Below are 14,411 nucleotides of genomic sequence, written 5' to 3'. Positions count from 1 at the left end.
GTAAAAAAGACTGTTCTTCAGTAAAAATTTATAGGACTCCAGTGGCGTTCTCTCTTGCCCCTGCTTTAAATCAGAATGGAAAGATTATACCGTATCAAAATAAACATTTTTAATTTTCAAAGCATTCTTTTGGTAACCTATTCTGACCTCAGAACTCTGAGATAGTTGGTATCTATCATATCCTTTTATAGTTAGTTACAGATAGGATTTAGGGAGTTTAGGGAGGTGAAAACCTCTTTAGTACCACATAAGTTAAATAGTGGGATAAGTAAAGTGTACTCATTTAAATATATTTTGAGTACCTATCTCACAATTTTAATTATTAATATCACTTTAGCTCACCAAAACATAACTTAAATATTTGGATATTTTGAGAGATAATGCAGTAGATAGAACGCTTGCCTTGTGTGTGGCTAACCCAGGTTCCATCCCCAGTATGCCATATGGTCCTGCCAAGGTGTGATCCCTGAGTGTAAAACCAGGAGTAATTCCAGAGCACCACCATATTTGATAAACAAACAAACAATAAAAATCAATTAAATATTTTTATTTATTTTTCATCATTTATTAACCTTTAAAAGTAAATTAGACAATGGACTCATGTTTATTGGCATTTTGAAATCTACCAGTTTTTATTGGTTTATTAATTCTTACAGTATTTGGGTTGTGACTCATGAAGCTGTTAACATGGCATCCATAATTATTATTTTTTAATTAAAATGATGTAAATAGTAACTGATTAAGTAACCTCTCTGGACTTCTTACAATATATAATTTTTATAGCCTAGCCATATTTTGTATGCCCCAGGGGAGTTCTTCAAATACTTGAAAGTTAATGGGATAGAAGTTTCTGGCAGTAATATGATGTTGCTGATAACTCAGCGTGAAGAAAAAAACAAAGCAGGGCATGGTGTTGGCATAAAACTCTCTATTTGAAGCTGCTAATTTTGGCAGTATTTTTAAATGTAAGTGAGAAGTTTAAACATTTGCTAAAGTGAGGAGGGAAAGAATCACCTTACTTCAGTTAAGAGAGTTATTTCAAATAAAACATTTAAAACTCAAATTGTAACATATTACCAGACTATCTTTAAATAGTATAGAGCACTTAATCAAACATTTTTCAAAAGTGATACTAAGCATATTTCTTTACCTATATATGTGTTCATAGTACCATATAACTTGAAGTCATGGGGCCTGTACAGGCCTTCTTTATGATTTAGCTGCTTCATATTGGATTAGAGCAATATAAACAAGAATATTTTGCTAGATGCAAAGAGCTGGTTAAAATATAAGCTTTGCACAATTGCAAGTTTTGTAACCAATGAAGTTTGTTTGAGGCCCAATTATTGTGATTGAAAATATTTGTCATATATTAATCCACCTTTACATTTTAATGTAAGACAACTGCTGGTGAGTTGCTATTTCAATCCTATGAAAGTACATGAGAAGGGTTTCCAGGATTGGAGGGTAAGTTAATGCAGTGTAGCTCAACAGTATTTTTTGTTTGTTTGTTTGTCTGTTTTGGGGGGCCACACCCAGTGGCACTCAGTTTTTATTCCTGGCTCTGCACTCAGAAATCGCTCCTGGCTCAGGGGACCATATGAGATGCTGGGGATCGAACCCACGTCCATCCTGTGTCAGCTGTGTGTAAGGCAAACACTCTATGGCTGTGCTACACTCTGGGCCCTCTATAGTATTTGTTTTATGAAACTACTTGTCTTTAATTCTGCTTTATGCATAATACTTATATTCTAAAGAATTTTTTTTTTTTTTTTTTGTTTTGAGCCACATTTGGCAGCACTTGGGAGGTTATTCCTGTCTCTGTGCTCAGAATTTACTCCTGGCAGACTCTGGGACACATATGGATTGCCAGAGATTGAACTCAGGTTGGCTCTGTACAAGGCAATGCCCCACTCACTGTGCTGTTGTTCTGGCCCTGCTAAAAAAATTCTTAATTCTCTGAACTGATGTTTCTGTTGCATATCAGTATTCTTATATTTAAAAAGTTTGGGGCCCTGTCTCACCTTGGTGTGTTCAGGAATTATTCCTCACTCTGCTTAAGGATCACCCCTACTGTTATTGAGGGTTCTTTTTGCGATGCTGGGCGTCAAGCCCGGGCTGATAGTGTGCAAGGCAAGTGCTGTAGTACGCCCAACCCTGAGAAATACCTCCACCTGCGCTACCTGGAGATGTAGCTCTCCAGACCAAGACAGTTTTCTTAAAATATTTTTGTTATTCCACTAGTATTATTGATTAATGAATTAGTAATTTTGAGCTCTCATTGTTATCCATAATAAACTAGTAAGCCCAATAGGATGCATATAGACATTTTTTGACTTTTATTTCCAAACAGGACCCTAGACTCCCTGCCCCCATCTATCCCACTGCCTATAAAACTCCCCAAAACGAAAAAGAAATGCTTTTTAAAAAAAATACACATCAACAACTAGCTTTAAGAATAGAAACACTTTTTTTTTATGTCTTAAAAAACCCAGGGGTTTGCTGCATGCAAGGCAAGTGTCTTGCTCCTTGTACTATCTAATCCTATAGAGTGCATGTGTGTGTGAAGATAGGTAAATAAATGGTTTGGAAGATTTTTGAGTGTTTTTTGAGGGTTGAAGAATCATGCCAATTTATTCAGAAGATTTTTTTTTTTTTTGGTTTTTGGGCCACACCCGTTTGACACTCTGGGGTTACTCCTGGCTATGCACTCAGAAATCACCCCTGGCTTGGGGGAACCATATGGGACGCCGGGGATCCAACTGCTGTCCATCCTACGCTAGTACTTGCAAGGCAGACACCTTACCTCTAGCGCCACCTTCCTGGCCCCTATTCAGAAGATTTGATTCTTTAAAGATAAACTTTTTTCCCTTCCGGTTTTATTTTCTGCACCATTATTTACAAACTATTAATGGTAGGAGTTTATGCATAAAATCTTCCAGCATTATACCCTCCACCAGAGTATTTAGTTCCCTCCACCATTGTTCCAGTCCTGTCCTGGCTCTCCCCAACTATATTCTACATCCTTCGCTATTTTGTTAAGCTTTCTACTGAAGACAAGTTCTCAGTTTCTGTTGCCTTTGGGTATTTATTATTTCCTTACTATGTTTTATTATATCTTAGATAAGAGAGAAATTATTCTATTCCTGACTAAATTTGCTCAGCATGATATTTTAGACCCATCCTCATAACAGCAAATAGCAAGATTTCATCTTTTCTTAGAACCAAATTTTATTGTTTTGTGTGTGTGTGTATGTCTGTCTGTCTGTGTGCACGTGTGCACAAAAACCATTGTTTCTTTATCCAGTCATCTGTTGTTAATATTTAGATTGATTTCCAATTAGCTTTTATGAATAGTGCTACAATGAATGTAGGAGTGCAGATGTCTCCAGAATACAGTTTTTAGACCTTTGAGCTAGATTCAAGAAATGGAATTTAGGTTTATATGGAAGTTTCATTTCTAGATTTTGGGAATGTCCATATTTCCCAAAAGGCTGGACCAGTTTACATTCCCACAAGGAGTGAATGAAGGGTCCTTTTTCTCCACATTCCCACTAACTTGCTTGTGTTTTTGTTCTTCGTGATATATGCTAATCTCACTTACCGTATTTTCTGGCATATAGGACGACTTTTGAAACAAAAAAAAAAAAAGTCAACTGATCGGGGGTCTTCTTATACGCTGAGTATATCCCGAAAAATGTTTCAATATACCACTAAACGAAAATTGTCTGAATATTGCCACAAAACGAATTTTCCAACTTGATCCTATACCAATCACTGCCAGGCTGCTCAGACCGCCTCTCTAACTCAGCCAATTCAAGCAGGCTTTTGATGCATGCAAATTAGACAATGTTCTGGACCGGAATCTACACTGTCAAAAGCCTGCTCAGATTGGCCAGAGTCAGAGAGGAAGTCTATTACAGTAGAACCTTTGAACCTTTGCTTGTTGTGATTGGCTCACTGTGGTACATACAGTTGCAGCACAGGAACGTTCTGTCTGATACAGTGAATATAGGCCTAAACCTATGTTTTAACTGCAAAATTAGGGAGTCGTCTTATACGCCGGAAAATACTGTATGTGAGAGAATACCTTGTTTGAGTTTCATGTCTCTGACAATAAGTGATGCAGAACATTTTTTCATGTTCTTTGACCAGCTGTTTACCTTCTTTATGGAAATTTCTGTTCATCTCTTCCGATTTTTTGTGGGGAAGGGGACACCTGGCACACTCAGGAGCTTCTCCTGGCTCTGAACTCAGAAATCACTCTTGGCAGATTCGAGGAACTGTATGGTATGCCTGGCATTGAACCTGGATAGGCTGTGTAAGGCAAATGCCTTACCTGCTGTGCTATTGCTTTGGCTTTTCTTCCCCTCACCCTTTTTTTGATATATTTTTTTCTTCTGTCAGTTTCTACCAGTCCTTTTTATATCTTGAATATTAATTCTTTGTGAGATGAGTGATGGGCAAATATTCTCTTTCCGTCTGTGTTGTCTTTTTATTCTGGGCATCATCGCTTATGTAGTGCAGAAGTTTCTTAGTTTGATATAGTCCTATTTATTTATCTTGTAGTAGCATTGGTCACTGAAGATACCTCTTGCTTCAGTGTCACAAAGTATTCCGCCTATGTTTTCCTTGAGATAAATTCTGGATTCAGGAATAATATTGAATGAGGCTTTTAGTTTTAGTTTATTTTAAATTACCTTTTCTACATGGTGTAAGAAAGAGATCTGAGCTCTTTTTTTTTTTCTTTCTACATTTGACCAACCAGTTTTCAAGCATCATTTGTTGAAGAAACTTTTCTTGTTCCAGAAAATGTTTATGGATTACTTATCCATAAACATGAGAATTTGATTTTTCTTGGGTCTCTGTTCTATTTAATTGTTCTGAGAGTCTTCCTTATTCTAGTACTACACTGTTTTGTTTACTACACTGAATAGTATAAAGTTGGGAAAAGAGAAACTTTCTTTTTTCTTCCCTAGGATTGCTTTGCCCTTTCTGGGAATTTGTATCAGTTCATGTAAGTTTAAGCAGCATTTGATCTATGTTTCTGAAAAATATCATGGGTATTTTTTAGGAACTTCATTGATCTAAATAATGCTTATGGCAGTATTGTCACTTTTGACTTTAAATTAATCATTTCAAGCCATGAACAAAGGGATGTGCTTCCATTTTTTATGTCTTTTATTTCCTTTAGCTCTGGTTTAAAGATTTCTTTTTGCCTTTCACCTCTTTCATTAAGCTGATTCTCAGGTACATGATTTTCTGCACTATTTGTGAATATTGATCTAATTTTTCTCCTTTTTCATTATCTGCATATAGAAATGCCATGGATTTATGTGTATTGATTTTGTAGCTTACCACTTTACTATTTATAGTTCCTAGTAGGATTTATATAGTCCTAGGGTTTTCTAAGTATAGTATCATGTTCCCTGTCCCTTTGTCATATTATCTTCTCCTTTATCATGCCCCCTTATTCTATATTGTTTGTTACAAAGGAAAATGGAATTAATAGCACTTAGATAAATAAAAGTCCATTTGCGGTAATCATTTTATCTCAAAATGGTATTACTGAAAGTGTCTGAGAATTTGCAGGGCTGGTTGGTGCTGGTGAGCCTTCTATGTTGCTTTAGTTCATTGAGCTTGGGGGTCTTCTGTGAAATTTTTTCATCAGATTTGCTATGATTTTATTGGTACTATGTACCAGTACTATGAAATTTAATAGTACTATGAAATTTGGAGGTAGTTAATGTGGCCATTTGATGAAATTTATTTATAGAACTGGGTATTTTTACTGCCAGAGGGTGTTTGGTATGACTTCTGGCTTTGTGACTTCAGGCACAAAGGGGAATCTTCCTGCCTGCATTCTGAGTAGACCCTGAGATTTTCAGAACAAAACTGTTTAACTGAGAAGGTTCAGTGTGTATATATATATATATATTTTTTTTTTTTTTTTTTTGAGACTAGTTGTGAAATTGGGCCATTTTCTTCCAACAACATGTTAGGTATGGAAGGAGATTGCTGGTTTTTTTGGCAAGAGAAAAAGAGGTGTGGGCAGAATCTGCCCGCATCCATTCTGAGAACACCCCAGAAATTTTCAGCCCTTAGACAGTCCTACCTGGGAAGATAAAATCAATTATTTTGAGGTTGTTTGTTTTGATAGGGATCATCAGAACTATTTGCATGTTAGAAACACTTGAAACAGTGAGACAGTAGTATGGTAGCCAAAAGAAATCTGTCTAATGACAATAGCAACATTTTGAAAGATGTGTTGGTGACAAATTGAGCTCATTCACATACATACTGAACAGCTATCACTTAAGCAATTGTCATACATTGTCTTTGCATTGAGGGATTAGTGACATGAAAAGATGCAATGTACAGCTCAAGGGAATGAAGACATGGTATGGATTCCAGTTAATTAATTTATGCTTTTATTATTACCTTCTTCCTGCCCGCTCTGGGCTGCTTTTGTTGGTCATTTTTCAGTTTCTCAAATTGTTCAGTCAGGTTAGTTATTTTTATTTTATTTATATTTATTTTATTTCTTCCTTCCTAATCAATTCTTGCATAGCACTGAACTTTTCTCAACACTGTTTTTACTGTATCTCTACAAGATTTGATAGATCATGTTTTCATTCTCATTTGTTTGCAGGAATTATTTAATAACTCCTCTTTGATTTCCTTTCTGATCTACTAGTTTGTAAAATAAAACCCACAAGTTGTGAGATCACCTCAGTGACCGTGTTTCTAAACCCCATGCAGATGACTCTGAAGAAGTAGGGAAGCAGTGAAGAATTAATGAGCCAAGCCAATTAGGAGAGCATGGAGCCAGTCTGTGTCTGCCGCCTGGTGTTGTTTCCAATCGCCAAGGCAAAACTGACTTTTATTATCCCAGAACCAAATCCACCTGGGCGGGGCAGGGCAAAGTGATCCTGAAGAAAGATTTAATTGAATGAGGAAGATGGGGGGGGGGGCACCTTTGTTTTAGGTTAATAGGTGGGTGTTGTCTTACAATTCCACCCTTTCAGTTTAAAACTAAACAAAAAGAAAATGAGAAAAGCTATAAAAGTTTTGTTCTGTTTTTTTTCCACCAGAGGTGGGAACCAGAAGTGGGATCAGGTTATAAGATTATTCTGATCTTATAAAAGATCAGAATCTTTTATAGATTAGAACTTATAAAAGTGGTTGTTATTTTGCATAGGGACAGTAAAAATAGGCTGTAAAAACATTTAAGGTCATATTGTGCATACATATTCTCAAAACAATCAGCTTTTTCCATGTCCTTGTCTTATACTTCTTTGTGTGTCATCTTACACTGGTTGCTCAGTAAGAAGCTATTTAGTTTCCAGGTGTTGGAATTGTTTTTCCATTTCTGCTTGTAATTCTATTTTCAGTTCATCATGGTCTGAGAAGATAGCTGGTATAATTTCTGTCCTCTTGACTTTGTGTAGGTATGTTTTGTGTTTTAACATGTGAATTACTATATCTACTAAACTTACCTCTTTCATTTCTTCTCTCAAAGCAAGTATTTCCTCACTGACCTTTAGTCTAGTTGATCTGTTGAGAGGTAACAGACCAGTATTGAAGACTCCAACTACTACTGTGTTGCTGTCATATCTTTCTCTGTCTGTTAGCAATTAGAAGTATTTTTCTGGTTCTTCATTAGATGCTTAGATACTTAGAAGTGTGAGTTCTCCTCCTTCTTTGTTTGTTTGTTTATCTTGGGTCACACCCAGCGGTGCCCAGGGGTTATTCCTGGCTCTGCTCTCAGAATTTGCTCCTGGCAGGCTCAGGGGACCATATGGGATGCCAGGAATCATCCCGGGTCTGCTGTGTGCAAAGCTAACTCCCTGCCATAATGTTATCACTTAGCTCAGGCCCCAGTTCTTCCTTATTTATTTATATCCCTTGATCATTAGGAATTGTTACTGTCTCTTAAAACCTTTTTCAGTCCATGGTGTCTGATAACAGTATCGTTACTTTTAGAGAGTTGTTTGCTTGAAGAATTGTCTCCTGAACTTTGACGTGGAGTCTGTATTTGCTCTATTTAAATGTGTTTCTTGCAGGCAGCAGAACATTGGGATTTCCTGTTCAATCCATTTCTCTTAATTTGTGCAATTAGCCCTTTGACACTGAGAAAGCTTATTGTCATAGACTTTTATGTCATATTTCTGCAGGAATTTTGTGTTGTTTATGGAATTCATCCTGTCTTAAAGTTCCCCCTTTAGTTCTTTTTTTTTTTTTTTTTTTTTTTTTGGTTTTTGGGCCACACCCAGCGGTGCTCAGGGGTTACTCCTGGCTGTCTGCTCAGAAATAGCTCCTGGCAGGCACGGGGGACCATATGGGACACCGGGATTCGAACCAACCACCTTTGGTCCTGGATCGGCTGCTTGCAAGGCAAACACTGCTGTTATCTCTCCGACCCCCCCCCCCCGCCCCTTTAGTTCTTTTTGTAACAATGGTTTTGAGTTTATGAAGTTCTGTGCTATTGTTAATCAGTGAAGTTGTATATTGTTCCTGAAAGTCTGACTGGGTAAAGTATTCTTGGTGAGGCAGTCATTTTGTCGAAGTTTCTTTCCCCACTGTATTTCACCATTGTCATCAAGCTAAGAGTGTTTCTTTTGGCAAATCAACTGTAAATCTTAAGAATATTCCTTTATATATAATTTTATTTTGCTTTCATTCATTATTCACTATGGTTTTTGTCAGTCTCATTAGGATGTCTGTAGGAGTATTTTTATTTGTTTCTCTTTTAGCTGGCTTCCTTTGGGCATCACACTCTCTAGTTCTGGGAACTTCTTTTTTTCGGTTTTTGGTTTTTGGTTCACACCTGGCAGCGCTCAGGGGCTCCTGAGCTCTATGCTCAGAAATCGCTCCTGGCAGGTTCAGGGAACCATATGGGATGCTGGGATTCGAACCACTGTCCCTCTGCATGCAAGGCAAATGCTTTACCTCCATGCTATCTCTCCAGCCCTCTGGGAACTTCTTAGCAATGATATCTTTTTTTTTCTTTCTTTTTTTTTTTTTTGGGTCAAACCCAGTGGCGCTCAGGAGTTACTCCTGGCTCTATGCTCAGAAATAGCTCCTGGTAGGCTCAGGGGACCATATGGTATGCCAGGATTTGAACCACCGTCCTTCTGCATGCAAGACAAACGCCATACCTCTATGCTATCTTTTTAGCCCCAGTAATAATATCTTTATTATTGCACCTTCATCAGGATTGCCTTTCTGGCCTTCTATGACAGGGATACTCAGACTTTCTAAACAGGGGATCAGTTCACTATCCTTGAGACCATTGGAGGTCCAGACTATAATTAAAAAAAAAACTATGAACAAATCTCTATACATACTGCACATTCCTTATTTGAAGTAAAAAAAAACAAAAACAAAATGGGAACAAATACAATATTTAAAATGAAGAACTAGTGGAGTTAAATCAAACTTAACAGTATTTCAATGGGAACTATGGGCCTACTTTTGGCAGGCTGTAGTTTGAGGGCCCTTGCCCGAGACTGAGAGGGTCATCAAGAGACAGAGGAGGGGAACCAGAGAGTGTGGCACACATTTCAGACATGCATACTGCGGGCCTGGGATTATCCCAGGACAGGACAGGCAGTGGCAAAAACACCCGCAGACCCGATAAATTTCTTTAACAGGCCATATGTGGCCCACAAACCGTAGTTTGAGGACCCCTATTCTAGGACCTTGATTATTCTTTGTTCCTCGCGAATTCATCCCAAAGTTCTCTTTTTTAAATATCTTTTTGTTTTTGTTTATGGGCCACACCCACTAGTATGCAGGATTTACTCCTGCCTCTGCACTCAGGAATCACTCCTGGCAGTGCTTGGGGGACTATATCAGATGCTGGGGGTTGAACCTGGGTTGGCTGTATGCAGTGTACAATATAAGCAGCCTATCTACTGTACTATCACTCCAGCCCCTTATCTTCCACTACTCCCCCTCCTCCGTCTTCCACTGTTGCCTGGTTTTCTTGAAACTCACTGATTTTCTTTTCAGCAGCTGTTACTCTACAGTTCAAGGCCTTCCAGTGACTTTTTTTTTCTTTAATTGTTTTTTGGACCACACCTAATAGTACTTGGGTTACTCCTAGCTCTGCACTCAGGAATCACTTTTGGTAGGCTCAGGGGTCCATATGGGATTCTGGGGATCAAACCCAGGTAGGCTATATGCAAGGCAAATGCTTTACCTGCTGTGCTCTCTCCCACTCACCCCCACACACACCAGTTTGTTTTCTGTTTTGTCTAAAATTGTTCAGTTTTGCCATTTCTGTTTGAAACTTTTTTATTTTTGCTCTGATATTTTCTTGGGTTTTCACCTAGTGGTGCTCAAGGGTTACTCCTGGCTCGGCACTTGGATTATTCCTGGCAGTGCTGGGGGGAGGGTGGGGTAAATATGGGATGCCAGTGCTCAAACTCGGTTGGCCATCAAGGCAAACAACCTACACAGTGTGCTATTGCTCTAGCTCCCTCTTGTGTTTTATTGGCTCTATGTTCCATTGTTTCTTTGAGATGTTCAAAGATGTTCAAGGGAACATCCCCAACATTTCCTCTCGAAAGTCCTTATCAGAGAAGTTATATAGCTAGTTATTACTGGTTGAGTCTTTAGTCTTCTCTCACTGAGATGTGATAGGATTTTATGTTGGTTTCTCATTGTGATTTTTGTAATCTGAATGTGTTTGTGTGGCTGGCTAGAGGTATGATGTCTTTGTTCGCTTATGGTAAAGTGTGAAGAGGTGAAGAAATGGTAAAAAAAGAGGGTGAAGTGATCACATGCTTTTGAGAGGATTCTGACCTGGAGGAACCAAATGGCAATCTTGAGTCACAAACAGGGCCCCAATGTCATGATGCCTCATTTTCTTGGATCTGCTGCTAGATGGAGCCAACACAGGATGGCTAGCCATCTTCCCCTTGTCCTTGCTCTTCATGGGGGTTCTGACTGAGGGAGTAAAATGTTGATCTTGATTCACAAACAGGCCCTAATGTCACAATGCTTCAGTTTCTTTCAGGAAGTTAGGAATGAAGACACAATATGAACCAAATAGTTGGTATCATCATTTCCAACTTTGAATGTTATAGAATATACAGTGTTAATTTGATATGTAAGTAGATTGGTAGGTAAAAGAGAATCAAACTGTGGAATGATAAAAGGAGAGGACAAGATAATAATATTTGGATTAGCAGGTGTAAATTTTATTAGTTGATCTTAATGATTGCAATATAAATTTTCTTAAATACATATGAAATTAGAGACTCATCCTCAGACTCTTCAGAGTACATATTTAATCTGTGACTTGGTCAGGGTATTTCCTCTCTGATAACAAAGATACATGATTTATTTCTTTTGATTTTTCTCTAGAATTGAGTGTTACGTGAATTTTGATAACTAGGTAACTTTTGAATATTTATTTTTTCATCATTTTAATTCTGGGTATGGGTAAGATATTTGTCATTATTTTGACTTGTTTCAAATTACTGGTCAGGAAAGGAAAGTTGATGAGGAAATTGATAATTGAGTTTTTACTTTTGAACCATTCTCATCAATACTCAGAGCTTATTTTGACTCTGTACTCAGGGTAATTCCTAGTGGTGCTTAGGGGACCTTATGCCATGCCAGAGATCAAATCAGGCAAATTATGGCAATACCATAATCCCAGAACTAGCTCTTCAGCTCCAAGATGAAAATTCTTGGCTCTAGCTGTATTTTTGTTTGCTTGTTTTTGGTATTTGGGCTGTTTTGGGGGTCTGTTTTCTGTTTCTATGCTCAGTAATCACTTGTGGTAATGGTCAAGGTACAAATATGCTACCAGGGATAGAATACAGGCCACCTGTAAGGCAGGTGTTTGCTCACTTTTCTACCTCTCTTGCCCTTGATAGTAATTTTAGTAATTTGAGTGTAGACCTTCAAATTCCAAAAGATGGCTGCTGTAAAAAAGAAATTTTTATTATTCTCTCATTCTAGGCAATTTGTATTGCTTTGCTTTTACTATTATCTTGATGAAATGTCATCTAGGAATGAGACTGACTTCTAATTGTGTACAACTTAAATAGAAATTACTAAATATCATTAGTTCTTATCTTAGGCCTGTTTTTCTCCTCCCTTTAAGGAACTACTACCAAAATCACTACAATTCCAATGACTTCCAAGCCCAATGTAATTGTTGTGCAGAAGACTACAGGAAAAGGAACCACCATTCCAGGCCTTCCTGGCAAAAACGTTGTCACAACTTTGCTAAATGCTGGAGTAAGTAAGAGCATGAACTACAGATTTAGCAATCATTACGGATTTTAAAGACTATTTGCCTAAGAACTTCAAAATCCCACAGTGGCAATAATATCTTGATTTATCACTACAGTAATATAATTGTTGTAATATAGTATAATATAATATCAACGGATGACATTTTCTTTTCTTTTTTTTTTTTGGTTTTTGGGCCACACCCGGTGACGCTCAGGGGTTACTCCTGGCTATGTGCTCAGAAGTTGCTCCTGGCTTGGGGGACCATATGGGACGCCGGGGGATCGAACTGCGGTCCGTCCGAGGCTAGCGCTGGCAAGGCAGGCACCTTACCTTTAGCGCCACCGCCCGGCCCCGGATGACATTTTCTTAAGCTCTTTCTTAAACATATTGCTCATAACCAGCTTGCTTGTCACCATTTTTCATTTGATTAGCTTGGTTCAACTGAACTATTCTACCTTTGTTAGAGGATACTTATTCTTGCTAATGACAAGTAAGTATTATAGTATAAAATTTGATCTAGTCTGGAAAAGAGAAACATTGTGATTAAAACTAAGTTAATTGATGATAATTTGTTATTTCATTATTCAATTTTGACTTTCAGTTAGTAAAAAGAATCAAATGGATATTTATGGTTCTGAAGATAACCGTTAAGAGATCTGTGACTGTACATACTTAGATAGTCTCTATCATAGTTGTCTGACTTCAGCTGATTTATTCAACATCTCTCATTCTTGCGGTTTTGGGGACACATCAGCTGTGCTCAGCACCTATTCCTGGCTCTGTGCATCATGTGTGGTACCAGGGAGCCAACCTGGGTTGGCTGGGTGCAAGGCAAGTCCTATCCATTGGACTAATACTCTGGGCTGCATCAGAACTTTTTCCATTGTTTGTTTAGTTTTGTAGAGATCACATACCCAAGCCAGTGCTCAGAGCTTTGACCACAGGGCACTATATGTAATGCTGGGGTGACCTGACTGCATGGCAAGTGCCTTAACTGCTGTACTATCATCTCTCCAGCCCACAACAGAAGACATTTTTTTTTAAGCTGTTTAGTTTTGATCAACTGTGAAATGCCATTGAGCTTGCTGCTTGAAATTGAAGAAGCTCTTCACAAACTAAGCTTTTTTCAGAGATGCTGCTATGAAAATGTGTATTAAATAATGCTGTCAAACAGTTGACAGGTGCTTTATGTTTCCGTAGATAATTACAGCAAGAGTTAATCCTATGGGTTTTTTTTTGTAGTTAGATTTAAAAGTGATGTGCCTTGCTGCCAACTCATCAAGGTGCTTTGTTTTTCTTGTTACTACATTTAGATGTTCATATGTTTAGATAAAATGACAACTAAACAAAATTGATACAATGAAAAATTACTTATTCTTTTTAATTTTGTGGATTTTTGTTTGGTTTTGTTTTGGGGCTATCCCCAGCTGTGCTCAGGGCTTCCTCCTAGCTCTGTGTTCAGGGATCAATCCTGGTGGAGCTCAGGGAACCATATGGATTACTAGGTATTGAACGAGGCTGGGTGTAAGGCAAGCACTTTGCTACCTTTCTTGCCCTGGATTTTAGTTTTTAAAATAATATTAAATCATTATATTTGAATTTAATTTCAAGAATTAACTGGGGCCAGAGAGATAGCACAGCAGTAGGGTATTTGCCTTGCAAGCAGCCATCCTAGGACCAATGGTGGTTCAAATCCTGGCATCCAAATGATCCTCTGTGCCTGCCAGAGGTGACTTCTGAGCAGAGAGCCAGGAGTAACCCCTGAGCACCGCTGAGTGTGGCCCCAAAACAAAACAAAACAAAATTAACTATATGAATGATGAAATAATAGTACATGGGAATAAAGCAAATCAAAATGGGGAAATGTTAATGAGTTTAAGTTATCTAGTTAATAGACTAGAGGATATTAATATAATAAAACATGGCAAATGCCAAAAATAATTTCTTTGTATTTTTCTATGTAACCTCAGAAAAATGTTGATTTAATCTCTTGGCTGTCATTTTTTCATATAGGTATTCTGATAAAAATATATTATTAGAATTTTATATTTAGAGAAATAGGAAATTTGCCTTATGTATGTTACCTTACTGGTAACTGTGTTTGTGACTGGGGTAATTTGTAAATTACATGAATATGTACTATAGATAAATTA

The 14,411-nt window shown here is 37.7% G+C and overlaps 1 protein-coding gene across 2 annotated transcripts in view; it reads left to right on the top strand.

Moving 5' to 3' along the window:
* EMSY (EMSY transcriptional repressor, BRCA2 interacting) overlaps positions 1-14,411 on the top strand; it is a 99,985-nt gene that overhangs the window by 52,018 nt on the left and 33,556 nt on the right. For both annotated transcript variants that reach the window (XM_049780251.1, XM_049780252.1), the window contains one exon: positions 12,125-12,261. In XM_049780251.1, coding sequence (XP_049636208.1) covers positions 12,125-12,261 — 137 coding nt within the window. The remainder of the gene's footprint in view (positions 1-12,124; positions 12,262-14,411) is intronic.

The sequence above is a fragment of the Suncus etruscus genome, chromosome 9, assembly GCF_024139225.1.
Source record: "Suncus etruscus isolate mSunEtr1 chromosome 9, mSunEtr1.pri.cur, whole genome shotgun sequence".
In the NCBI taxonomy this organism is placed as follows: domain Eukaryota; kingdom Metazoa; phylum Chordata; class Mammalia; order Eulipotyphla; family Soricidae; genus Suncus; species Suncus etruscus.
Note: the sequence above shows the minus strand (reverse complement) of the source record. Positions and strands in the feature narration are given on the sequence as shown.